The sequence below is a fragment of the Oryzias latipes genome, chromosome 13 (assembly GCF_053564925.1).
Source record: "Oryzias latipes strain Hd-rR chromosome 13, Olatipes_Hd-rR_3.1".
Lineage (NCBI taxonomy): Eukaryota > Metazoa > Chordata > Actinopteri > Beloniformes > Adrianichthyidae > Oryzias > Oryzias latipes.
Window position 1 is genome coordinate 29,867,663 of NC_136249.1, and position 26,031 is coordinate 29,893,693.

General features: G+C 41.8%; 1 protein-coding gene across 21 annotated transcripts in view; it reads left to right on the forward strand.

The window, feature by feature from the left end:
* Positions 1 to 26,031, forward strand: part of tenm4 (teneurin transmembrane protein 4) — a 249,886-nt gene that overhangs the window by 157,282 nt on the left and 66,573 nt on the right. For 14 of the 21 annotated variants that reach the window (XM_078929945.1, XM_078929943.1, XM_078929946.1 and 11 more), the window contains 7 exons: positions 4,527 to 4,628; positions 4,867 to 5,061; positions 6,280 to 6,480; positions 12,850 to 13,035; positions 16,172 to 16,198; positions 21,612 to 21,758; positions 25,204 to 25,420. In XM_078929945.1, the coding sequence (XP_078786071.1) occupies positions 4,527 to 4,628; positions 4,867 to 5,061; positions 6,280 to 6,480; positions 12,850 to 13,035; positions 16,172 to 16,198; positions 21,612 to 21,758; positions 25,204 to 25,420 (1,075 nt within the window). The remainder of the gene's footprint in view (positions 1 to 4,526; positions 4,629 to 4,866; positions 5,062 to 6,279; positions 6,481 to 12,849; positions 13,036 to 16,171; positions 16,199 to 21,611; positions 21,759 to 25,203; positions 25,421 to 26,031) is intronic. The other 7 variants (XM_023962050.2, XM_078929948.1, XM_023962051.2 and 4 more) reach the window with 1 other exon arrangement.

Here is a 26,031-nt window from a genome sequence, read left to right on the forward strand (position 1 = left end):
TCCACCCAGACAAGGCTCCCCTCATGGGGCGCGGGGGGGAGCACAAAGCAAAAGGAAGTAGAGACCGAAGTCCGACTCTGTATCCTGCCCCCCCCCCCCCCCCCCCCATCCCTCACAGAGTCTGTGCACAGGCGGCCATCATTCAAGAGTGTTGAGCATCCTCTGAGAGCGTGGCAAGGCGCTGATTAAACCAGCTACTCTGTCCTCACCGACTGGAGAGACTCACAATAGTTAGCTCCCCTGATATGAAGGGTAATGAATTTCAATGAAGCTCTGCTTAAATCCATGATTTATGCGTTGGCCTATGTCGAGTGTGCGGCTAAGAGATATTCATGGCCTCCCCTCCTGCCTCTCAGAGGGATCCCGGCCAACAGACACGAGCAGTGTGTCGTTTACTAAACAGTATCAATGTTCAGCAGCACAGCTTTATGATTACTCAATTAAACATGTTTGACAGGATATGTCTTGTTTGGCTAAGAAATATGCATTATATATGAAGATCCCCCTGATTAGAGCTGCATCGGTGTCGAGTTTCTGACATCTTAATATGAAAGTGGATTGCATCTTGATATTTAAGGAACTTCACTCGAGTATTTTGGCTTTTAGAGGAAACCACTCGAGCCTAATTGGAATTCAGAGGGAAGTTGCACTTGGTGAGTGTGCACACATTCATTTATCATTTTTTTCTAACCCTGAGTTCCACCCAGGGCTGGTCTCCTCAGCCCCCTGCAAAAAAGCAGAAGAAAGTCGGTGCTGGCTTGGGTTTGTGAAGCTACGTTTGTACCGGGTATCTGTCGCTCTGTCAAGAACGTGGTGTGTTCACACCAGAATGTATGACCTGATACTAGCCCATGTCCGCCCCCTATAGTTGGAAGAGGCTTGGTGCGAGCTGTCGAAGCGGTGCAAATCTCGCGAATCTTGCTCCAGGCTATTTCTTTCTCAGCTCTATTCCGATATATACGAAAGACTTGGTGTCATATTACCAGCTGAGCACAAACCGCAATCATTCATTCCTCCTCTACGGTCAATTTTTTTTACAGTTGCAACTTCTTTAAATTAAAAGGAAGGCCATCCGTACATCACTTCCAAATCGAAGTGCCTGATTGGTCAAAGTTCGACTGGTTTTACTTTTAACACGCATTTAATGGCGTCTCGTTTTGTTCATAGAGCTCAAAAATGGAGGTAAAAATATGTGGAGCTATTCGTGTGAACCGAGACTTTTAAATGCAGAGGCCCACAATGCACATATGCGTGCGTTCACGTAGACTTTACAGTGGAAGTAGTGGCCTTAACACGCATTGCCAAGGCAGGTGTGAACGAAGCATTAAATGTTAAAGTTCAGGCATGTCCAAAGTCCGGCCCATGGGCCAAATGTGGCCCACATTCAAATTACCACCGGCCTGCAGACTCCCATAAAAAAATCAATAAGATGCGCCTCCCAGCACTTTCTAAAAACCTGTGTGAACGATAAAAACACCACATTAAAAGCACACAAAACAAACTAAAAACTCCACACTAAAACCACCACACAAAACACTCCACACTAAAAGGACACAAACCCACTAAAAACACCACAAAAAAAAACACAAAAAACACACCAAAAAGTCCACACTAAAAACTTGTTTTTAACCCAACTCCGAGGTTCAATACGGGATTTGCTTTTTTCTGGGTTTACTTTGACTCAGGAAGGAAAAATTCAGGGGGAAAATAAATCATAGATTGGGTTTATATGAAACCACTTTAATGCAAAAAATTTGAGTTGCTCCAAAAAGTGAGCCAAAATAAATGCAAACATGAAAAACCTATGATTGAAGAAATAACCCACTTAAGAGTCAAACTATTCGTTATCAATAGATGTTTTCATTAAACATAATGATGCGAAATATCTTTATTGTCATTGTACATGTACAACGAAATGACAGTGCAATATTTCCAGTGGAATAAAAAGGTCATAATAAAATAAAAACTAAAACTTTGAAATAAGACAATATAAAATAAATAAATAAAAATATAAAACACCAGTAGGTTACACCTTCTCCAGTTATTGCACACTTCCCTTAATAAATTAACCTTATTTAGCAGCGTTTAAGTCCACGATGGCTCTTGGATGGCAGCTGTCCTTCTTTTAATTGTCCTGTATCTTCTGCCTGAAGAGAGAGAATGTTCAGGGTGTGATGGATCCTGCAGAATGTTCTGAGCCTTTTTTAGGCAGCGGGAACTGTACAGTTCTTCCAGGGATGGGAATATAGTTCATTTGTATGTAATGTTATTGTAATACGTTAGAGAAAGCCAGTTGATTGGTTGGCCTTCACACATTTTCACCAAATCCGGCCCCTTTTGCAAAAAGTTTGACACCCCTGTTAGTTCATCACAACTCCGCCAAAACTAGTGATTGCCTCCACCGCACCGGGGGGGGGGGGGGGGGGCCAGTCTTCCCTGATTCCCTTCTGTAGTTCACCCACATCAACAGCAGCCACATTTTCTCCTCGTAGCCCAGCCCGTTCCATTCCCACTGTATCTCTGCTCAGCCTGGATCTCCTTCTGCCTCTCTGTCTTTGTCTTTCTGCTCTGTCTTGCAATGCATCCTCGGTGATGATTGACTCTCCAGGGTAAAGGGAAGCTGAGTCCACGGCTCACATTTCGAGCCCATTGTGGACTACAAGAGATTCTTTGTTCAGTAAGTTTTGCCGGGGAGTTTCTGCTGCCTGGAGGTAGTGGACAAGATTGGATATATTTTTCAGCACCATTTCAGGCCTAATTCAGTGAGCATCACGTTTCAGAGTTCTGCCGCCGTCCGCAGAGATCAATGCTCTGTCTTGTTCCTAATAAAAGCAGAGCGTGGTGCTGCGACAGAAACCATGTTTCACCAATTAATTGCATTTAAATTGAGGCCATTATCCACTCTGTCATATTCTCTTGAATGATTGTGCCATGCAGAGTGTCACACGTTTTAGAGTGAAGATTACACAAAAGAAAATTTTAATTTGGAAAAACAGGCGGGGAAAAGGATAAATTGTAAAAATGTTGTTTTACAGATGACAGGCAATAAGGAGCTTTTCGGTGTTAAATGTTCAGCATTAGGATTTCATGCAAAGGTACTGGATACAGATGTCTGGCCTCTACAGGGTGAAAACCTGGCCACAGCAAACGAAGCACAGACGTTCTGCTGGTACCTCCTGTTTGAAATGAGGGAGGGGTCATATAAAGTCAATGTTTAGTACACAGCAAAAATTATTCTCTCATGAAGTCCGCTTTATTTGGCAGGTTTAAAAGCTTATCTGGTCTTAAATGTGGACTTAAAAATGTCTCTTATCACACAACTGAACTCTGGTGCGGTTTACTGCAGTGTGAATGCCTACAGGCAACCCAGAGGTGTAAAGAGCAGAACTGAGCCAAAGAAAATAGACTCTTCTTTTGGCCAACACTGCTCCAAACAAGCAGCAGTTAAAACAGCTAGACAATTCCAGGTGTTTTGGTCCATTTCTGTCATTATTCCCCGTCTGTGTGTGTTTAAACACACTAAATCCTTAACCCTTTTATACCAGAGCTGTCGCCGACATCACAAGTGTAACTCTTCAATCATTTATGCAATAAACGCAATTCCAACAGATTCTGAGGCTGCCTTTCTCTACATCATTATCTTTTAGGTTCATTGCATTAAAAATCAAGACTGTAAAGTCCTGCATATCAGCGCAAAGCCACTTTTTTCCGCCTCAGACTCCATCGGAATATCAGTTGAGTTAGGGAAATTGGTTAAAAACTTGCAAACTTTGAACTACCGTAAGTCTTTGACCGTTATTGCATTTCTAGTAATGCCAAAGGATTCTAAAGCTGCTTTTCTCCACTTTGGAATCCGTTGGAATTGCAGAAACATCAATTGCATAAACAAACGACCAGATTCTGTGGTTGAAAGGGCATCAAGACTGGAGCTAAAACTAAATTTTTAAGGGTTTAAATGTTTAAATGTTTTAAACTTTGCAAACTGTCCGGGGGGGGTCTGATATTCACCTAACAATGACTGGGATAGGCTCCAGAAACCCCACCACCCTCAAAAAGGGATAAAGCTGGTTGGTTGGTTGGTTAGTTGGTTGGTTGGTTGCATTCCTAATATTTTTTCATTTCCTTATCCATACCCATAAAGGTTTTTAAGATGATAAATTGTGAAATGAAATTTGAGCTACTTTTGTTTGTTGACTCATAACAACCATCAGTCAAAAATTAAATGTGTTACCAGCGTTTGGTTTTCCACATTCTGTGTTTCTGTAAACTCTCAAAGTGTAATCGAATTGAAATTTTTTTGTACAGGTGATGACAACTTGTTTCTCATTTCTTAAATGGTCCATTTATGTGAAAAACGGGAAGAGCTCGTTGCTCACAGTGAAACAGAAATGCGGAGCGTTCGCTCATCACTGTCATTAACCAAAAAAAAGGGAAATAAGTAGCCGAAAGAAACGAGTCCAGGGCGAAGGAATCACTTTTTTGAACTGCATCTCTCAAAAAGCTATTTTTTCTGATTGCTCTTGCAGATTCTATTGATGACTGTCCCAGTAACTGCTTTGGAAACGGTGACTGCATTGCTGGAACGTGCCACTGCTTTTTAGGATTCAAAGGACCTGATTGTGGGCGAGGTGAGTCACTTCATTCCACATAATCCTTTTATTAATTACTGTGGTTCAGGCGTGTTATGGGATGCTAAAAAAGAAAAAAAAGAAACATCTTCCTCTCAATAACAGCACAGATCTTGAAATTAGGCAGAACCACGGCTGTGCTGCTGTTACGTATGGATTGAAGTAAAAAGCTTTGATGCTTTGCGCTGCAGAACTCGCTTAAGTCTGTCTGAAAGGATTTCTGCTCTTTGTTTTAAAGCGGCCTGTCCAGTGCTCTGCAGTGGGAATGGTCAATACCTTAAAGGTCGCTGCATGTGTCACAGCGGCTGGAAGGGGTCCGAGTGCGACGTTCCCACCAACCAGTGCATCGACGTCACGTGCAGCGGCCGTGGAACATGCATCATGGGAACCTGCATCTGCAACCCCGGCTACAAAGGGGAAAACTGCGAAGAAGGTGTTTCCTTCCAGACATTTGTTCAATATTTATTTTAAGAGCCTTAACACTTTCAAATATGAATTGTTGTTCTGCACAATTATTGGGTTTAAAACAGCACATATGCTGTTAAAAGTTGATGTCTGATATGAATCTGTGAGGAGCTGCAGCTTCACTTTAGGTTGGAAAAGGCCTCACCAGATAAGATTGAAGGAGCCATTGTGTTCGTCAGCTCTTGAAGGCTCTCATTTCAAAATGAAAAATGGACCCTGGGAGTTTGATAAATGGGGGTTTGTGACATCCATAGGCCTCCATTCTATTTTAGGTGGAGTGCTTGCCATAAGGATTGGAGGGGAATGTGGGCAGGGGCCCTCTAACATTTTTACCTTTCTTCCATGTGACCTTCAGGCACAATGATTAATTGCCAGGAGAGTTTCTTGTCAGTTAGGCTCTGATCTTTGTATCTTGTGCTCAAACCATCTGCTACGAGGCAAGACATCGTGTTTGTCTTACCACAACAACCTTTATACCCACTTATGTCTTGGTAAAGGGGACCTGCCATGGTGGGGCGCTAAGTGGCTAGACATCGCTCCCACTTGGCGCCCGTTTACCATCTGTGAGCAGATAATGTCTCGTGGACAGAATGGTGATACTACGACCATCGCAGAACCTGATAACAATTCAAAAAAGGATTTTCTTCTGCTGTATTAGAGCATAGAAAGAAAAGATGTTTGTTTCAAACCCTAGGGCTGCGAAAGTCTTTACTTTAGCCTGTGAAGTCTGGCGGTTACCCCAGGCTTTTCCCTACAATTTCCCTCTGTTCAGTAAATGTAGGTTTCAGGTTTTCTAGCTTTGATCATCACCGCAGCTTTGATTTTTGTCGAAAAAGACATCTATTAGCAGCCTTTTCTCTTTAGAGGGAATATTCTTTTGGAAATGAAAAAAGAAAGCGAGCAGGAGTGTGGGTGGAACCTGTAGGTTTGTGCCATAACACCCACCGAACAAACAGCCATTTAATTTGCCTCCATGGAAATCTTTTTGCCAGTTTTAGAAAAAGTGGGTTTCTCTGTGTGTTTCCCTCAGTTCCCTCATTGTTGCTGTGCTAAGCTGCTTTGCTGGTGCAGCGTGAGCTGCAGCCCACTGTCGCTCTGAATTGAGATGCCAAGTTGCTCTGAAAAAAGGAAGGAACAGCAGGTGACTGGAGCGTCTAACCAGCTCTGTTTGAAACCCTTTTGCTAGTGGACTGTCTGGACCCCACGTGCTCGGGCCGAGGGGTTTGTGTCCAAGGCGAGTGCCACTGCTTCGTGGGCTGGGGCGGGTCCGGATGTGAAAGCCCCAGGGCTTCCTGCATGGACCAGTGCTCTGGACATGGAGCTTTCTTGGCAGACACCGGAACCTGCAGCTGTGACCCCAACTGGACCGGCCATGACTGCTCTACAGGTGAGCGCCCCCGTTGTGAGAGTAAATGTTGGCAGAGTGATTTAACTGATTATAAAATGGAAAAACAGGGACTGAGTCCAAAACAGCTTTTTGTTGTAAAGTGCAACATTTGTGTGTTGTCACCATGGCTCCTATTTGATCAACTTTACAAAAATAAAACCCAAGTCAGTGTTGGTTTTTGGGCTGTCCGGGAAATAAGTGTAACTCAAATTTCCCTTGAGACTCACACAACCACCTAAATAGACCTAATAAAATGGAACGGGCGATTGTCATACATGTGGTAATTGTATCAAGAGGCATTTGTAACATTTTTGATGTACTTTTGTCGTTAATAGGGGTGAAACAATTTGACAACTTTATCCTTGAATCAATATCTGCACTTACGGTATAACCAGATCGATCTTGTCTTTGGCAAGATGTTAATTTAATCAAATCGATAACCGATGTTGGAAATACCATTTGGATTGAGGTACAGTGGGTTTGTTTTGCTACAATGAAATAACGAGTGTCATCACAGCGGACAACACACACGTGATGTCACAAAGTTTGATCATTCCAGTCCAATATTTAATTTGTAGAAAAGTAGAAAAACTTTGAATTTAGCAAAGACGTGACCATACAGTGTGCTAGATTGTTCTAAAAATGTTCCTTTTGGATTATTTTGATATGGAAAAACAACAGTGGGCTGAACTTTAGGAAATTAAAATGTGAATAGAGTTGTCATTAATTCCGGTTTACTTGTTTGTGCACATATTTAATTTACACTTGATTATCTTGCAAGAAACACAAGGAATCTGGAAAACTTCACCTGCCGTGTTCAGTACCAGGCATTTATTTATCCATGAGTCACACTGGTTGAGGTTTTGGCTAAGGATGTCCTGTATCCATTTTAGGTCAGTGAATCAAAATGACCCAACATCTGCTATGAATCGTATTGTCAACCACAATATGATATGAATCTAACTGGTGTTAAATTGAATCGTTACACTCCTAGTTAAGAAGGTTCGATCACTTCCCCCTAACTGACTGCGCGCAAATGCCTCACCCCCGTGCTTGGACCTGGACAGTAGTAATGGGGGCCTTGCTCAGTGCACAGGATTTGGGGGAGTTGGAAAAATGGAAAAATCCATACAACACATCTATGTCTCACCTACTTCACGCTTCCCTTACGCTTTTGTGTTGTACAAGTGTTCACTGTGACCTGTCGCTCACAGCATGCCGGTAGAAAAAACATTTTCGCTCTCTGAAATCAGTCTATGACCTTGATTAACTCTGTACCTGTATGCCGCGTACAGAGTTGCCCATTTGTTACTCACAGATGGTGCCTTTTCACCCATAAAGGCAATGAAAAGTGGAACACAACTGCTATTTTTTTTAATGCAAAACAGTTTTGATCTTCTGACCTTTTAACCAACAAAAACTCTAAATACTTATGTCCCTTACAAGCGTAGAGGACTTTTTAAACCCTGATACTTTTTATACAGCTTCTAGGTCTCTAAATGAAGTTCCTGCTTGATTTGACACATTTGTTTGTGATTACTTCCCTCTGAAGTAAACGTTCATGATTTTGTGTGAAACGCACTCACGCAAACGTCTGTTTTGCTCTCATCTATAATCAGTTGGAGGTCGACAGTTGGAAGTAAAGTAAGGTTGTGGGTATTTTTTTTTTTCTTTGTCAGTCTTCAGAGCCCCAACAAGCCATGAATGATAATTAGCAGCTACAGCCTGAATGATACCAGTTCATCCCTAAAAACCTCCCATTTTCTTTGTGTACAAATTTTGTTCTTTCTGCTTGGTTTAATGCAACTCTGCTACCTGCCAGCACATTAGTCATCTTTTAAGGGGGGAAAAAATGACAGACATTAAGGGTGGTAATTATTTTTATCAATGATCGGTTGGATGTCTTGGACCAGCAATCAAATTACACTAATTTTGCTTCTTTTTGTACTAATCGTTTCATCCCCTCTTTTGCACGGGTAGGCGGCAGCTGCAAAAAAGGGGAACAAAAAGGCGCGAATAGAAGAGGTTCTGTTAGCGGAATGACGTAAATGAAAGCTCTTTGTTCAGCTCCTGCTCTCCTCACGTAGGTGCAAGGTTCACAGCTGATGATAGCTTCTCTTTTTTTCTCTGCTCCAGAGGACTGTTCCCAATGTGTTCATTATGTCCACAGGGAGTGTTCCCTCTTGGTAGTTAAGAAAAGACTGAGAGCGAGATACAGTTTTACATCTCGAATATTCATTCTTGAGGCTGGAGGGAAGAAAAAAGGACTTGTAAAATGTAGACTCGGCTCCGACAGCCGCCTCACGCTCACATTTAATAATGTATTTTACTGAAAACCCTCACAGACTCCGGGATAGATTGTAATAAAGCTGTCAAATGTTGGTATCTACCGCCACTGACTTGCAGCGTTGGCAGTCAAAACTTACTGGAAAGACACGGTAAGCCGGCTGAAGAATTTTACAATTTTCCACATGAATAAATGCTCTTTCGAGACCGCATTTGCATTTGACTGTTTTTCACAACAGCCTCGGAAAGCTGCGTCTGAACCGGCCCCCGATGCGTTGATAATCAGGGCATCGGTTCTCTTTCGCCTGCTGCAGTCGGAGCCCTTTTTATTTAGACATCATTTGTATTCTTGCTAAAAAACATTAAGGATTTTCATGCAGCAGTCACTCTGATCCACCAATTCCCTTTGTATTCCAAGAAGGCGTGCTGACCTATTAGGTAATCCCGAGGATTTGGAAGGAAATGGGCAGTTAGTGCGAGTTTGCCTAGTCGAGAAAAAGCTCAATAAATGATGATGAGTTAGCTCTTTATCCTCTTTTTATCCTGTTCATTGTAGGGCTTTCTGTGGTCTAATACAATACTAAGCTATTTGACGGGGGTCTACTGTAAGAGGCCTATAACCCTGCAGGCCCAGGGAAAAAAAAGACTAGAAGACCTTCAAGAAATCTTTTGGGATTATTTAATCTTTTCTATAGAACACGTCACAAACTCATTTTCTGGTGTTGCTGTGGAGCACCGCAGTCTTGGTGTGAACAGTATGTAGTTAGGCTGTGAGTTGCTAAACGGCGATGCCTGAGGTTTTATGTCCTTCGTGTATGTGATTTTTTTTTTTATTTTTTTTTTTTTATACAGCATTTTGTGCGTCTCCTGCCAGAGGAAGGCTTGTTTACATGCTCTTTTAGTGCAAATGGTGAGGACCATCGTGGGAATGGGGGTGAATATCTCACTGTGGACTCCTTTGGCCAAAGATAATGAGGGTTTGCCTGGGGGCAGTAATTGCATCTTTATCACCTTAAAGGTTTTCCCCTTTTGTTCCAAGAAAGCAGTTGTCTGAGAGTGACTTTGACAAGGTTCTCCCACCTGTGTGCATTTCAATGAGGCTCAGGAATGGAACTTGATTGCAAGGCCAGGTATGGGGGTGGGCAAGGAGGGATAATTCCCCCTTAAATGCCGGTACTGGCCCCCCAAAATCCAAAATTAGCCAAAGAAATAAAAATGAAAGGAGCAAACAAAAGTACCCCACTACTAAAAGAAAAGACAAGAAATGAAAGACAAAATGCAGACAAATAAACAGACATAAAAAAATAAACGCAGCATCAACAAACACAGACTAGTGTCCTGCTTGTGCTTGTCCCAAGCCCGGTAAATCCACAGGGTAGTGTCATAAATTCCGTGTCACACAGCACATACGTTCATTTTGGGCATATTGCATGGATTCAAATTAGTCGCGTGGATATACACGTTAAAAAAAAAGTGAGAAAAGGTTTGGTCTTTACGTGAAATTTTCACAGATGAACCATGAATGAAACATGTTAAAACCACATTAAATTAACTTAACGTAAAAGCCCATTGCGTGTAAAATACAGGTAAACTCAGTAATTCTTAACTGCCCAAAAATTTTGAATAGCTCAAAAGCAAATCAATATGGAGAGAAATTAGACTCAGTCGGATTTGTGCGTGCGTAATACTTGATTTGTGCGTAAATTATGATTTGTGTATGGATATTCTTGCTTTGTGCGTGCGTAAATTTGGATTTGTGCGTGATTTGTTACTCACATAATACGTTTTGTGTATAAGTTAAAAAAATTTAAAATGAAAAAAATACAAAATGCAATTTACGTATGCACAAATTAAGATTACAACAGTTTGAAACTACTTACACACACACATCTTTAAAAAACACGCACGAATCCCTTGTTACGCACACACGAAGCCAAAGTTACGCACGGATCTACCGTGAGACTGTTTTCACGTCTCACAAATTCGTCCGTAAGTGCTGCGTTTAAATACCAGTGGAATGCTCGGTCATTAGAATTTTCCTATCAGCCTTCCCTTCTAAACGTATTTCCTTCAGTGGGTGTAGTAGGGCTTAAAAAAACTTGAAAGGAAAATAAAAATTATTATCTGAGAATATTACTTTCACTTTTAAACGCTAATATATATATTAAAAGTATATTATTCTCCGAGACACCGAATTGATACAAAATGCGTGATAGGAACGACCAGTAGGGGGCACTGTTTTTTTTTCTTCCGGAAAAATCAAAGGCAGTCAGACTGAGAGAGTCACGGGAAGAATGGCGGCCCATCTCGGTGGTCAGCGCCCAGAAGTAAGTAGCCTCTGTGTTCAACACTAAAATCTACTGTCTTCATGTATTGAGTCATTGAGTTGAGTCATTGTCTGGATACGTTTAGAAGGGAAGGCTGATAGGAAAATTCACGCACAAATCCAAATTTATGCACAAATCCTAATTTACAAACGCACAAAGCAAGAATATGCATACACAAATCCTAATTTACACACAAATCAAGAATTACGCACGCACAAATCTGACTGAGTCTAATTTCTCTCCATAAATCAATGTAAAGATCCATTGGCCAAAACTCTGGACGGATATTTGCGCATGTTGACGAAAGACAAACGCAAGAGACGCATATAAATTCCGTGTATCAGGCATGTATCATGAAAGACAGAAATTTCACTTGTTGGAAAATGCTCAAAATGTACAAAATGTATGTACAGCGGCTCTGTGACACAGCCTTAAAACTGATGGCAGTTTTCTGCGCCTTTTAGGGGCTCGGAGGGATATGACTCCCCAAACTCTCAGCAGACCCAGACTTGCCCCCCCTCCCTGATGTCTTACCTGCACCTTGTAGAGTGGCTGGAAAATGGGGTCCTGCTGGTTTGGCCCTTTCAGTTTTTTTCCTAAACCTGCGTGTAAATGAAATCCCTCAGGTTGCTCACCTTCAGCTGATGCCAAATTGTCTTTGGAACGTTTGGAGGGTCCTGTTCTCCAATAGAAACATTAAAATATGGAAATATTTTATTTTCACATGCACTTTACCTTTTTTAGTAAATTATTCATTGCTAGTATAATTATCCACTGAAACTTGAGATGTGAAATCAGCATTCGGACGGTCTTTGATGATCTGTAATTAGCTAGCCAGGGTGTCTTCTCGGCGGGGTTTGTGGTGTCATGTTTTAGCGAAGAATACGTTTCCGATTAGAACTGCGACAGAGACAAAACATGCTCTGCAAAGGCAGTAATTGACTTATTAAAAGATTTTACATCCCCTTTGGTCCCCAGTGGTCACAGATGAATTGGTTTTGGCTAACAAGCCCGGAACACTACTGCTCAGTGTCACCCATGCTCCTAAGCCCTGTTTGGAACAGAACGGTTAATAAAGAGCTTGAAATCTCGATGAGATCGTACGTTATCGGTTAGCGTGTAAATTCTCTGAGCCTCTGTCTTGTCATACACCAGCTTTGATGAATACCGGTCAGGGAGGTCTTCGGTTGCTGCTCGATAGCGTCAGCGCAGCTTTTCTGCATCAATCCATGAGTGCTCTGCGTCTCCGGGTAGACGGCACTCAAAGACGATAAAAACAACATATTGAAATTCTATGCTCCTGCTTTTTCATGGATTTGTACATCCTGTTTCCAGGCCATCTGCATGGATTAAAAAGAAGAAGTGTGTGCTGATTGGGTTTATTTTTTTCCACTTAAACCTTTTTTTTTATTGGGAGAAGAGATGAATAAAGACATTTTAGAAGAGGCAAAGAAAAATCTGCAAGAGCCACTGTAAGCCTCTCCTTTTCTTCCTGATGGACTCAGTAACTGGCCAAAATGGATTGTTCTTATGAGGTGCAGGAATGTCTCCTGCGCCGCCACCAGACAAGGTAGTGAAGCGTGGCTGCCTTTCTCAGACAATAACTTCTGGATTTGTCTTTCTTCCACCCTCTTTGCCTTGTCCCATCACTACCCCGTCTTCCCCTTCTATCCCATTTCCTGCCGCCCCTTTCCTTTTTCTGTCTCTCTTCCCCCATTCCCTTTGTTGTCTTCTTCTATATCCCTGTCTCCCACAGAGATTTGTGCAGCGGACTGTGGTGGCCACGGCGTTTGTGTTTCAGGCACCTGTCGCTGTGACGACGGCTGGATGGGCACCGGGTGTGACCAGAGGGCGTGTCACCCACGCTGTAATGAACATGGCACTTGCAGGGACGGCAAATGTGAATGCAGTCCGGGGTGGAATGGAGAACACTGCACCATTGGTAGGATGGGAAAAGCTTTTGTTTTGGAGAGGGGGGCCAGTTCGATGTATATATCTATATATATATGTGTGTGTGTATGTTTGGTCAGGGTGTGGGAGCCCAACAAACGCGTGCTCTGCCTGAGTGTGTGTTGGGTTCAAGGGGAAGTATCCAGTTGGGGATGGCGGAGGGAGGGGGGGCATGCTTAATTAAATTTGTGCAACTTGGTAAAGCATGAACAGGTTTACTGAAGGATCTGAGGCTTGCCTTCATGCATTTTCATGTGGGAATGTGCTAAGGTGTCCTTTCAGTTTCCTCACCTCTTTTTTTCTTTTGCTCCCTTCACGTTTGCTATTATTTTCGAACGCTGACATGTGAGTTATTGTGAGCAGGTCAACCACCGCTGTTTGCTCTGTGTTTATACTCACAGCTGCCTCTCGGTAAACACTGGCTGAAGTACAGGGTTTGCCAGACCTTAACGGGATGTGAAGAGCTGTTTTAAAAACGCTCAGCTTATGCTAACATCAAAAAGGGTCATCGGGTTTCAGCCTAAAGACCTGAAGTGCTGCATTTTGCCGCAGTTTTTGTGATAATCTAGCAAACTCTTTGTGTCCCCTTTTGAGACTTAATAATAATCCTCCCTGAAGGAACATCTAAACAAAAAAGACAAATCTTATAAAGGAAACAATCTTAGGCAGGGATGTCCAAAAATTTGCAAAGAGGGCCAGATTTGGTGAGGAGAAAATATGTGAGAACCAGAATTATTTGAACCCTTTCAATAACTTTAAAATGCAAATGGACAATTTAATAAAAATGTTAGTGCATTCGGATACTTTTCAATTTTAAACACATTTTTACCCAAATTATTGTGAAGTTTTTGTATTTGAATAACAGAAATAGTTGTTAATGAATTTTATAACAGGTGCCTGCAGGCAGGTGGAAGTGTGAATGCAGGTCGCACTTGTCCCGTGAGCCCGACTTTGGACATGCCTGGTCTAAAGAATAATATTTTTGCCATCTTTAAATTTGTAATGAATAATCATCATAAGAAAGCAGTAGTTGACCTTTATTTATGAGCCTCTCTGTCCTTTCACATGACCCTTGTGTGATTCCGATTTGTCTGTGCGAACGGAACTGGACCCTTTAATACTGGTGTTGCCCCCAGCGACAGGAAATAAGACACACCCTTTGAATTACCGTAAGACCGAACAACCAAGGTAATTCCAATGGATTCTGAAAGAGCAGGCTTGCACTGACATCATTGCAGTGTGATGCATGTTAGTGCAAACCAGATCTTTTTTAGTTGTCTTAATCTGTTGGAATTCTGTGAATTTCGCAAACCGCAGAAGAGTTTATTGAACTCTCTTTTGTTTGTTTTTTTATCTTTTAGCATTAGCATCCAACAACAGGTACAACACAGAGAATTGTACTTTCACTGCCTCTTTGATGCTACTCTACAGAGCTGTTGAAGACAAATATAACTTGACCTGTGCATATAGGCCCAAAAAAACCTTGACCCACAAGCATGACCTAAATTTGGGCGAACATTGTCAGAGCCTCACTTCAGGTTTTACAGAAACATTTTGTTTTTTCACTCCTAATATCTCTTGAAAATGTATTTGATCTCTGCAGTATTTTTACCAAATTGTGTCAGAAATACTTAAGGAATTGCATCAACATCTGAGCAGCATAATACGTCTCCTTCAGAACCAACATAACAGGGTGGTTGACTTCACAATCATTGACTGCAGCACTGTCAGAAACCTCCTTCAAAGCAACACGCTGTGATGATTCAGAGGACATGCTGTGTGATGCCTGCTTTCCCAGATCATAACGTGTCATTGTTTGTTCTTGGGTGTGTGTCACTTCTCCTTTTCCTTCTTCTGCTCTCTTTCTTTGATACATTACTAAAATGTAAAGAATTGCTCTTACACAGCGTGCTTGTAGTTTTTCAGTTTAGTATTTTTAGTCCGTACACTGTAAAAAGAAAAGTTGAGAAAGTTGAACATTTTAAGGCCATCAAAGTGGAAGAAGCAAATTTAATAGTCTCTAAATAGTCTAAAAGCTTTTTGACAATTTTTGTACAGCCAGTTACTTTAAAATTTTGAGTTTTCTCAACTTTTTTTTACACTGTAGTATTTTGGGAAACAGTACTTTTTTAGGTGACTGCCGAAAATGTATAAGAATAAAATCCATGCTATAAATATATTCTGCTTTTAAAAACCACAGTTTAAAGCTATAGATGTCCGAACATGCAAGACATTATAATAATAGTATTTTGAACGTCATTAAAGCCAAAGAGAAACATGTGTTTGGACAGTTTTTAACTATGTGACCAACCTGATATGAACAGTCTAAAGTTTAAAAAGGAGGCGTAAAGGAACACAACAGCACCTCCTACCCTCCCAAATTGGTTCAGTTAATGGAAATCTGCACCTCCCACATGTTTGATTCAAAAGGAAGTTATAAGTAATACCTTACAGCAGATTATCTGACGGCATTTTGATCCTGATGCGGTGCTGTCTGAGTACTCTGGCTGGACTCTGTTTGTGAATCTTTTATAGACCGACATTACATTATGTATGGATCTTTTATAAAGGCCATATTGAGATCCTCACTCGACAAGAAGATTCCTCCGTGTCATCCATTAAGATGCCAAACATCTCAATTAAACTCCATTTTCATTCATGAGAGCTCCGGTTGGCCCTGAGCTCCACGCCGTGAAGCACAGGAGGTCTGGACTGGTTTCACTCGTGACCTCACGTGACCCCTGCCGATGTGCGTCCAGAACAGAAACCTCCAAAGTTCTTGTTTGAGCAAAGTTCTATGTTCATAAGTCGTGTGTATTTGTGAAGGCCCCCTGAGGTTTTTGATATGAGATCCTACCATTTAATAAACAGGGGTGTTTTTTTTTTTAGCTCCTCCTCCGTCTCTCTCTCTCTGTTTCAGAACTTCTCCCGTCTTCATCCCTCTCCTGTGTTCGATCGTGTTTGATGTTCTGCTCGTAATGCATGCTTGTAATGCTTCATGGCTGCATTTTTCCATTTTTTTTGTCAACTTACTTTCTGAAATGTAAACTAACATAGTGGCCCGCCGTCCCGTCATGGAATTGGCACTGTTCAAACCTCCCTTATGTGTCCTGTTTTTATCTCCCAAGCTCACTATCTGGATAAGGTAGTGAAAGGTATGACATTCCTCCTTCCTTCCTTCCTTCCTTCCTTTTTTGCCCTCCTCTCATTGTAAGTCCAGCCAGCATTAACAAGTCATGCACAGTGGCCATGCTCTCCCCTACATACAAACAAAATTCACTTCTTTTTGCTCCAAACAGCTCATTCCACACACCCGCACTCCTCACTGTCTTTGTAGAAACTGCTACTTAGCACCTTCGCACCTGTTAAGTCAAGTTGTGCTGCTTTTTTTATACGCTACATGTTTGGTTTTGCGTTTGGTTAGCCGTCTCAACAGGGAGATGTTTGAAAGCGGGATTCCTAACCTGTGCCATGCATTATAAATGTGCGTCCAGCTGGGAGCCGAACCTGATAGGTGCTGAGGCTGCATCCTCTCTAATTAAAAGAGCTCACGGTCCGCTGGGTGCTGGGTAAGCAGGGTGTGGCGCGACCGAGCCTCTCCGCCATCACATCCCTCGCGCTTTTTCTTGGGAGCGGACCACCTGGCATTAGACCGATTGCCAGAGGAGTTTCTCGAACACTCGCAGCCCGGCGTCTGGAGCCGTTTCAGGCAGGCTTGGGTTGGGCTCTGCAGGGGCTTATCTCAGAAAGTACTGCCAATTAAAGGGGAAATGGTGCCAACACACAGATTGGTTCTTTATATATCATTATAACAAGAATTCTGAGCTTATTAATCATCCAGCTCCACTGGCCTTTGCAGGGAAAGACAAACTAATGCCAAAAGTTATCCTAAAAAAAAAATCTTTGAAGCAACAATACCCAGCCGTTGTCAAACTTTTTGATAGAGGAATCATTTTTAATGTCTCATACTGTTTATATAAGAAATATTTCTTTTAGTGTTTTTTGTTTTTCAAAAGCCTAGCCAATAAGTATACTTAAATTTATTAGCAATTTACTTTACAAGTCATGGGTTTGTGTTAAAAGCTGTTGGAAAAAAACAAAATGGGACTAGTTTTACAAATGGGTCAGACCATAAAAATATGAAAAGGGGGTTTAAAAACACGTCTGATTAAGCTGAGCTTTTTTACACATTGATTACAAGAAGAAGACACTATGGAGAAATATATTTCCCCTTTAAGGATCCACTCTAACCATCGTTTGATGTATTTTCAAAGTGTTCCAGTGGTATTTTAATTATGCTTTTTAAAAATAAATGTTGTTCTCTAAGGCATATTTTCTGCACAACGGCAGGAATTCAGTACAATTTTGCCTATGAGTTGTGGACAGACCGATAGCACAGAAAAACACTTTCCCGTCGCTGAGAGTTCTCTGTTTACATTAGGGCTAGGTTTATAAAATTGAAGAATGTCCGTCACTGATCCTTACTAACCAAAAACATTTCTGAATTTTTCTAATGCTTTGTAAAACATTTATTAAAGAACGGTGGAATGTTACGCAACATAAAGACTTTTTTATTTTTTTATTCTGAGCAGTAAACTGTACCATAGTATACTATAACGCTTATTAGGGGTGTTATTCTGTCACTCTGTACCCTAAAACCAGGAGCCCGTGCTTCCTCCTTCATCAGTTAAGCGACAGAGGTCATCTTCCTCTAGAAGAGGCCGGCTTCATCCATCATTCATTCATCCGGATGATAATCATTCTCCACGATTTTCCACTTCAGAGTCAGCTGATGCCATTTCTCTATGCAGGGGCACAAACTTTGGTTAAAGCGATTCTGTGAAATAGTCCTTAGCAGCAACACCGCCGGATCGGCTCTTCATCTCCACCCCTCCTCCTCCCGTGCAGTACCTCCTTTGTAAGAGTCTCATTCAAGCGTCTAATCTGGGTTTTTGGGATGAACCGGAGTCACGTGACTGAAAAAAAATCTGCAAATACGTGAAACCGTAATTAAGCGGGGGAACACTGTAATCGATCTGAATGGATCTGAGCTTAATGGATCAAAAATCGATCCATAAGAGTAAAGATCGATCTTTTATGCCTTTCCTTTTTATGTCTTGGTGTCCTAACGCTACTCCAACGAGATTTTGTGAGATGTGGTGAGATCAAGCTTTGAAACTATCATGGCCTCAGATTTAGCGGTGCTGACCCTCATCCCGCACCAATGCACGCTGAAGGTCCCGGCTCGATGAAGCCAACAGGACAACATGATCTGCAAAGACCAGGAGAGGCAGAACATAATGATCAGGACATTTTTGTTGGAGCTTCTCCGTTTGAGAAACCATGTAACACCATATGGTGTTAACAATCTCATTTGTTTATTTCACTCATAAATGTAACAGTATGTGAACTGAATCATTTTCACATGAATATCTTCTAAACATATAGGTTGTTAATGTATTTCCATACAAATATGTCTACATGTGTAAACTGAGTAAATTCAAAATCGAATCAAATCAAATCGGTTGTGGAAATTATTGGTGATACCCAGCATTAGTTTACACGTTCTCCTGCTAGCTTACAGCCCCTCACACTCCCAACCTAACAACAGCGGTGCAACAAAAATGGTGAGCAGTATTGGATCCAGCCGTACATGGATCTATACGTAGAAAAGGAGATGCATCAGAATGGAGCAGAGCAGGGAGCCTGTGGCCCGCCCAGTGGATTTACATCACAAAGACGATCTTTTTCAAAAAGCTTTTTTTTTTGTCTCCTCCTGACAATTGAAATAAAGCAATACACATAAACACTATTTGAAGCTTAATTTTTCTACATAGATGTCCTCCATCAGAAAACTTCAACAAGAACAAGTTAAAAAATACAATTTCATAGGAGTGGATCTTTAAGGTTATTGGGCTTTTTATAATCAATTTTGACGTAAACTTGGAAGTTTAAAGAAGAGATTTTAGTGTTAGAAACCAGCATTGTCAGCATTAAATATAATATTGCTGCATACATTTCAGGTTCTGCAACATAAAGAAATATCTTAAAATAATTTGATTGTAGTGCAATTAGCAGCCAACTTTCATCACATTAACATGTGTTTTACAATCTAATTAATGCAACAACGAAAAACATTTTTTAACAAATTTTGACTGTTTAATAACTTAAAAACGCACAAATAATTAGAAAAAGGTTATTTTGGACTGTCTTTGACCACTATATATGGGGAAATTATTAGTTGATGAAATATTTGAAATAGTTTAAATGTAGTCCCATCAGCACCCAATTTCCATCATCTTTACATTTAGCATGTGTTTTATAGACAGCTATTTTGTTATAATGCTCAAAATGACAAAAATGACACAAGCAATGTCTACGTAATCCAATCCTGTTTAGAAGTCAGTAACTCAAAAATGCTTTACCTGAACAAAGAATGAAAAAAGATGTTTGCAGTTGCTGAGTTTACGCTCACAAATGTTCACAAAATTAGATTTTTAGATGCTTGGCCATTTCTTTTCTGGGTTGATGCAGGACTGTAAAAACATGGGGATGTTTCATTGATCTGCACTGTGAGTCATGTCGTAATCCCATCCTCACTCTGTTGCATCCATCAGCCGATGTTGGAGCATCTCCTGTCCGCTGCTGCACCTTCCTCTCCTCTTTTCTTCCTCTTCCCACTCCTCCTCCTCCTCCTCCTCCTACTCTTGTCTGTGTGATGTCGGAGCACCGAGAAGAGACAGCTGCCCTTGTCTCTCTAGTTGAGAAAATGGGTCATCTTAGCATTCTCGCTATCAAGGCAACATGTTAACAGCACAAACTGTGACAGACTTGTCTTTTAGCATTTTATCTTCCCGGGCTGCGTACACGCGGTCAAGCATCAAGCGTCTTCAGAGAAGTCGGCAGGATAATCCCCTCACCCGTGCCCTCGTAGCAACCAAATTTGCCCGAAGATTCCCTGGAGTTGCACGTCTGATGCAGTTAGTCCGCCCATGCCGAAAGCAACTCAGCCTGAGTCATTCAGACCGAGACACTTTATGCAGCCTTCTGCTGCTGGTAATGACGCAGCACCAATTCTGTTGGCTCACAGAGATAATCTGCAAATAGTGTGCTAACATTTTTTATTGTTTATTTTGTTATATTAACACAGCTCAAATGGTAATACTGTATCTTGACCCTATTAAGCCCGCTACATCAAACAGTGACAGTAAGTTAATATTTTTTGGAATTAGGATTTCTTAAAAACCTTTTAATCCATCCAAAAAATGTGCAATATCCCTTTGTAATTAGGTAAAGATAGTATAAGTTATCATCTGCTGTTGGGTGATTTGGTGATTGCTCACAACAACGTTAGTTTAAGATGCAAATATTTTGACCCAGAGGTTTGAGAGACAAAATCACTTGACTTACCCGCTATCTCAAATTTAATACACACATTTTTAACTTGCCAGAAGGAACTAATTATTAACTAATTTTACATTATTTCAATACAGCAAGTAGTGATTTAAAAAAAAAAAGAATAACAACAAATATCTAATGCTTACCATAAAGTTTTAGAAATTAGCAAAACCTTTCTAGCCAAAAGTGTTTTTGCATTTCCATAAAGACAGCCTGTTTTGAACAGGAAAAGGCCCTCTACTGCCCTCTACTGCCCCTGTGGAAGGAAAGTGTACTACAGGGTAGAAAACATGGACCAAGTTGAGGCCATGTCACACAGCAACTACTTACATTTTGTTTACGCAATCATTACGGAAATCTTATGCAATCGTGTGTGATTTTTGTGAGTTGCATACGCAAATTTGTGGCTTTCCATTTTTGTCAAACAGACTTTTCACGCATGTACCACCAATGTATGACGTTCGTATGGCGTAAACGCAGCAAACATCACGTTAAAATTACGTAATTGACGCAGGAATTTCTAATGAATTGCATATAAATGTTGCAATAATCACACACAGTTCATGAACGATTAGCGTATTGTGTTTTTTGCGTGGTTCATTCGAACTTCTTGGGTGGTTTTGTCGTGATTCGTTTGTGATACATCTTTGATAATTTCACATAAAGACTACAACTTTTCTCACTTTTTCCACATCTATCACATGACTCATTTTCATCCGTGCAATATTCACAAAATGCACATTGTGGCTGTGTGACACTGCTTTTAAAAACAGGGTTTTGATCACGCCATTGAAAGGGGGTCTCAAAAATGTGTGTAGCAATTATGATAGCTTATAAAGGGTTCTAAAGGTTTCTGCTGAGAAAGAGGCACATAAACAAGACGAAATGGGAGCGGATATTCGATATCTCCTTACCCGGCTGTGTTGGTTCACATAATCGACTGTAGTAAAAAGTGTGCATTGATTTAAAAGAGCATTTATCTGATTGTCGGATATTAGAAACTTTGTGAAAAAAGTGTATCCTGCTGATTTGTTTCAGCAGATCCTTCCCGATAACCTTTGCACGACTTGAATCCATTAGAGAACAAACAAGTTCTACTTTTTTTTTCCTGCTATTCATGATCTTATTTTGACCTTTTCTTTTGTTCCTTTTTTATTTTTTGTTACACAGAGGGCTGCCCTGGTTTGTGCAACGGCAATGGTAGGTGCACTCTGGGTAACGGCGGCTGGTATTGCGTATGCCAGCTGGGCTGGAGGGGCCCTGGCTGTGACACCTCCATGGAGACTGCCTGCAGTGATGGCAAGGACAACGATGGAGGTAAAAGTCAGAAACACAGGATTTGACAGTAAGATTAACCACTTTTTTTGCGCTCGAGAGCCTCGTGGAGCGGCTTTCCGAAGTGCCAGGAGCAAACTCGCTTTTAACGAGAGAAACCTTCAGCAAACCTCGGGATTTACAGGAAGAAGGGGGATGGGGGTGACTGCTTGGAGCACAGAAGAGGGGGCAAAAAGAATCCCAAATAAGCATATGGATCTAAGAGGTGCATAATGATGTGCAGCAAAATGCATGACAAAGCAGGAACCTGTGGGGCCAGAAAGTAAAGGTGACATTTGTGCGGCTGAATTGCAGTTTTATAATTTGTACATAGAAAGAAAATATCGTCGTAATATGAAGTTTGGTTGAATTTTTGCAGCCTTTTTTTTTGTACACGAGTAAGGAAGTTTCACAGTGATGGGGGTGACTGTGAGGAGTCATCGCCGAGCGCCTGAAGCTGTGCGATTCCTGGCTGTCAGACAGATCCAACCCTCGCACCAAACCCTTCCAAAATCCCACTGCGGTTGTGACCAAAGAAAAGGAACAAAGTGGTCACAATTTATGGCACAGTCTATTTATGTACAGAGAAAAACACACTCTTGATCTGATCACCGAGACCCCACCAGGGCGTTTGATGTTTGAAGTGTTAAAGAGGGAAGACACCGGTACAAGTTTTTATTTGAAAAGCAGAGTACTTGGCCCGCGGCCCTGAACATTCGAGGGCCCCAGGAGGAAGTCTTAGCTCTTCCTTCTAACTAGCCCTGAGCAGAGCCAGGCACAAACACGCAGATCTAGCCGGGGGGGGCGCTCCACTCCTGAGGCCAAATGGGAAACGTGACTTCCTCTCCTTTGGACTTCATTCTCATCTCCAGTTTTGCTCTAGCTTCTAGCGGTCTGCCCATCACCTTTACAGGGACCCCAATACTCTCAGTGGAAAAAAAGTAAAGTGCTGCGAGGGATTTGACTAACTCCCAGCAGCAGGCTTTATCTTTATCACCCATCTGGACAGATAAGCGCCTGGAAGCAAATGGGAAGGCTGTGGAGCCCAACTACAGAGGAAAGAGCGCGGCACTGCAACTTTCTTTGGAGAATTGTTTTTCTCCTGAGGCTGATGGAGGGCATGGAGTCCTAATTATGATCCATGTGAGCAACATGGATCTGTATCTGTTGCCTTTAACATGACAGGCAACCCCTAAAGCTACGTTCACGCTGCCCTTCCGTTCACCGCGTGTGTTCAAGCGAGCGCTTCCAAAGAAAAGTCTATGTAAAAACGCGTTACAGCTTCCACAGTTTAAAATTCTTGCGTTGACGCTACACATTTCTACCACTATGCGCAGTTATTAATGTCTCCTCCGTGATCAATTTTCAAACAGTTGGTGATTCCGTAAATTCAGACAGACACCATCCATACGTCACTCCCAAATCTGAGTCTCTTATTGGTCAAAGTTCAAGTTGGTTTAGCCTGAAGTGCGTTCAGCAGCCGCTTGTGTTGTACGAAGAGCCCAACAAAAGTCGTAGAAACTTGTGTAGCTGCGGAGGGCGGCATGAATGTAAAGTTAAAGAACAATTAGCTGTCACACACCTAGGTGTGTGAAATTTGTTCTCCGCATTTGACCCATCCCCTGGAGGAGCGGTGAGCTGCAGACACAGCCGCTTTGGAACCATTTGGTGGAGTAACCCCCCAATTCAACCCTTTAATGCTGAGTGTCAAGCAGGGAGGCGGTGGGTCCCAATTTTAGAGTCTTTGTATGACTCATTTGTCTTTGTATGACTTATTTGAACTCACGACCTTCCAGTCACAGGGCAGACACTCTACTACAAGGCCACTGAGCTGGATGTAGCTTTAGTGGTTGCCCTGCCACCTACAAGCATCAACCAATCAGAGACTCTGATTTGGTAGTGCCATATGGATGGTGTCCCTTTTAATTGACAGAAGTACCAAACGTTTAAAAACTGATCACGGAGGAGTAACTAACAACTGTAGATCGTGGAATTTTATGACATTAAGTCTTTCGTGCTTCAGAATCAAGCTGTGAAAGAAAGAGGCCAGGGCAAGATTCAATGGATTTGCACCACCTTGACACTTTGAGAGGTCTCCTCCAACTGTAGGTGTTGAACATGTGCTGGTATCAGGTAGCGACAGTCCAGTGTGGACACCATGGGCTAAATGTATGATCAAGAGTGTGTTAAAGAGAGTATTTAAGAAACCACGTCACATGCCCGGTGTGAACGTAGCATAACATGCTTGGTAAAACCCTCACCCCTCATGACAGATGTAGAATCCCAAACACAGGTAAGCGATTGACTCGCCCAACGAGCCCCAGATGAATACAAGCTATTTTTCCAAATTCAAAAGGTCCACAAACAACAAAAGGTGGAGTCAGAGTGTGTTTGTTGCAAATAGAGCTGGGAGTTTAAGGGAAATAAGATCACAAACCAATTCAACCCCTCAACTACTCCAAATCAATGAAATGGATTTGTCAGAGATTGAAGTCGTGTTTATAAGAGAAAGCCACATCCAAAAGTGCTTTGGAAAGAGAAACAAAAGAATCAACATTGATTTTACCAAATCAGTTGGTGTTTATTACAAGTTTTTACAACATTTTTATCTACAATAGTTTATGGCAGTGGTCCCCAACCCACGGGCTGTGGACCAGTACCAACCCACTGGGCCAAACAGGAGAAAAACAGAAACAACATTTATCCCCTTTTATTTCTAATCTGATTCTATAATCCAGTAGTTTTTATTTTGAAAAGATTCTCTCCACCACATCCGACTCATTCTTGACGCATGTCAAGGCGCTCTGTCACCTATTCAAAATGCATCTTTCTTAAAGCGGCTGACAGCTAAATTGAAACCCCTGAGCTAGCAAAAGTTAACAAAAAGGAAATTTATTAGGACAATTTCTACGCACAGAAAAGAGCCACAGAGGAAACAATAGAAAAACCTTTGAATTCAAAATAAAATGAATCTGCATTTAACAGACAAAAACCAGCAGTCTTTACTCCAAAAAGAGATTTATTGCAACAGTTGTTACCACAAACCATAACAATAATGCAGTATAATCAGCAGCTACGAGGATACTGCTAAAAAGGTTTTTTAAAGGGTCACAATTATTCTCATTATATTTAGAAAACACCTTTTTTTTGTCGCACATTAACAGTCAGGCGAGGCTGAAGTTAGCCCACTCTGCCAGTTATGGGTCAAGGGAAAATCTAGATCACATTGTTATGGTTCCTACATGAAATCTAGAGTACAGTAAAGTTTGAAGCAGCTCCAGATATTTTGCACAGGATGAAGATAAACCCTCAAACTGGGGTAAGAGGTTGGAGACCACTGGGCTAAGGTGTCTGGACATTTTTTTCTACAATGTCACACAGTCCCTGTGTTTATTCTGCCATGTGTGTTAATGAATCCATTTGCCTGTGACCTCTTTGACCTCGTCAGATGGCCTGGTGGACTGCATGGACCCAGACTGCTGTCTGCAGGGGACCTGCCACACCACCACATTGTGCGTCGGCTCCCCAGAACCCCTGGATATCATCCAGGAGACGCAGATGTCTTCCGTGCACAGCAACCTCCAGACCTTCTACGACCGAGTGCGCTTCCTGGTGGGCAGGGACAGCACCCACGTCGTCCCCGGAAGCAATCCCTTCGATGGCAAGTGAGTGACGTGCAGAACACGTACACTCATACGCTGGCTTTGTTTTTGGTTTGTTTTTTAAAGAAGCCGTTACACGAAGATTTCAAAGTCCATAGTTAGGATTATCCAAACAGCAGTGTCTTGATTCCAAAGCGTCAAACACGGGGAAACACAGGCCCAAAGCAAAGTTTACAACGCTCCAGCCTGCAGTTTTTTCTTTTACAAAAACATTAAAGACATGGTTAGCTGGAGACAGCAGAGGCTGGCAGCTTGGTCAGTGATGGACGGGTGATGATAGACAAACACGGCACAAAAGCTTGGAACGTTCTGCAGCTTGAAATGCGTCCCATCTTCATGTACGATGATTGCTTTTACTGTAATCCATTGGAGGCTAACTCCCTCATGCAGCCTTGGAATCAGTGATCCTTTTATGGGAGACACATCATCCGACTGCTCGGATGTGTTCTCATCCAGCCTCTTTTGCTCCTCGCCCTAAATCGCCTGCAGTGTCACTCATTTATGCTGCTAAAAGAAACTAACTTTGACCTAGAATTAGATACTTTTTTAACCTTTAACAAGCTGCGACACCTAAATAACACGCCCAAAAAAGCATTTCGTAATCGATGTAAATC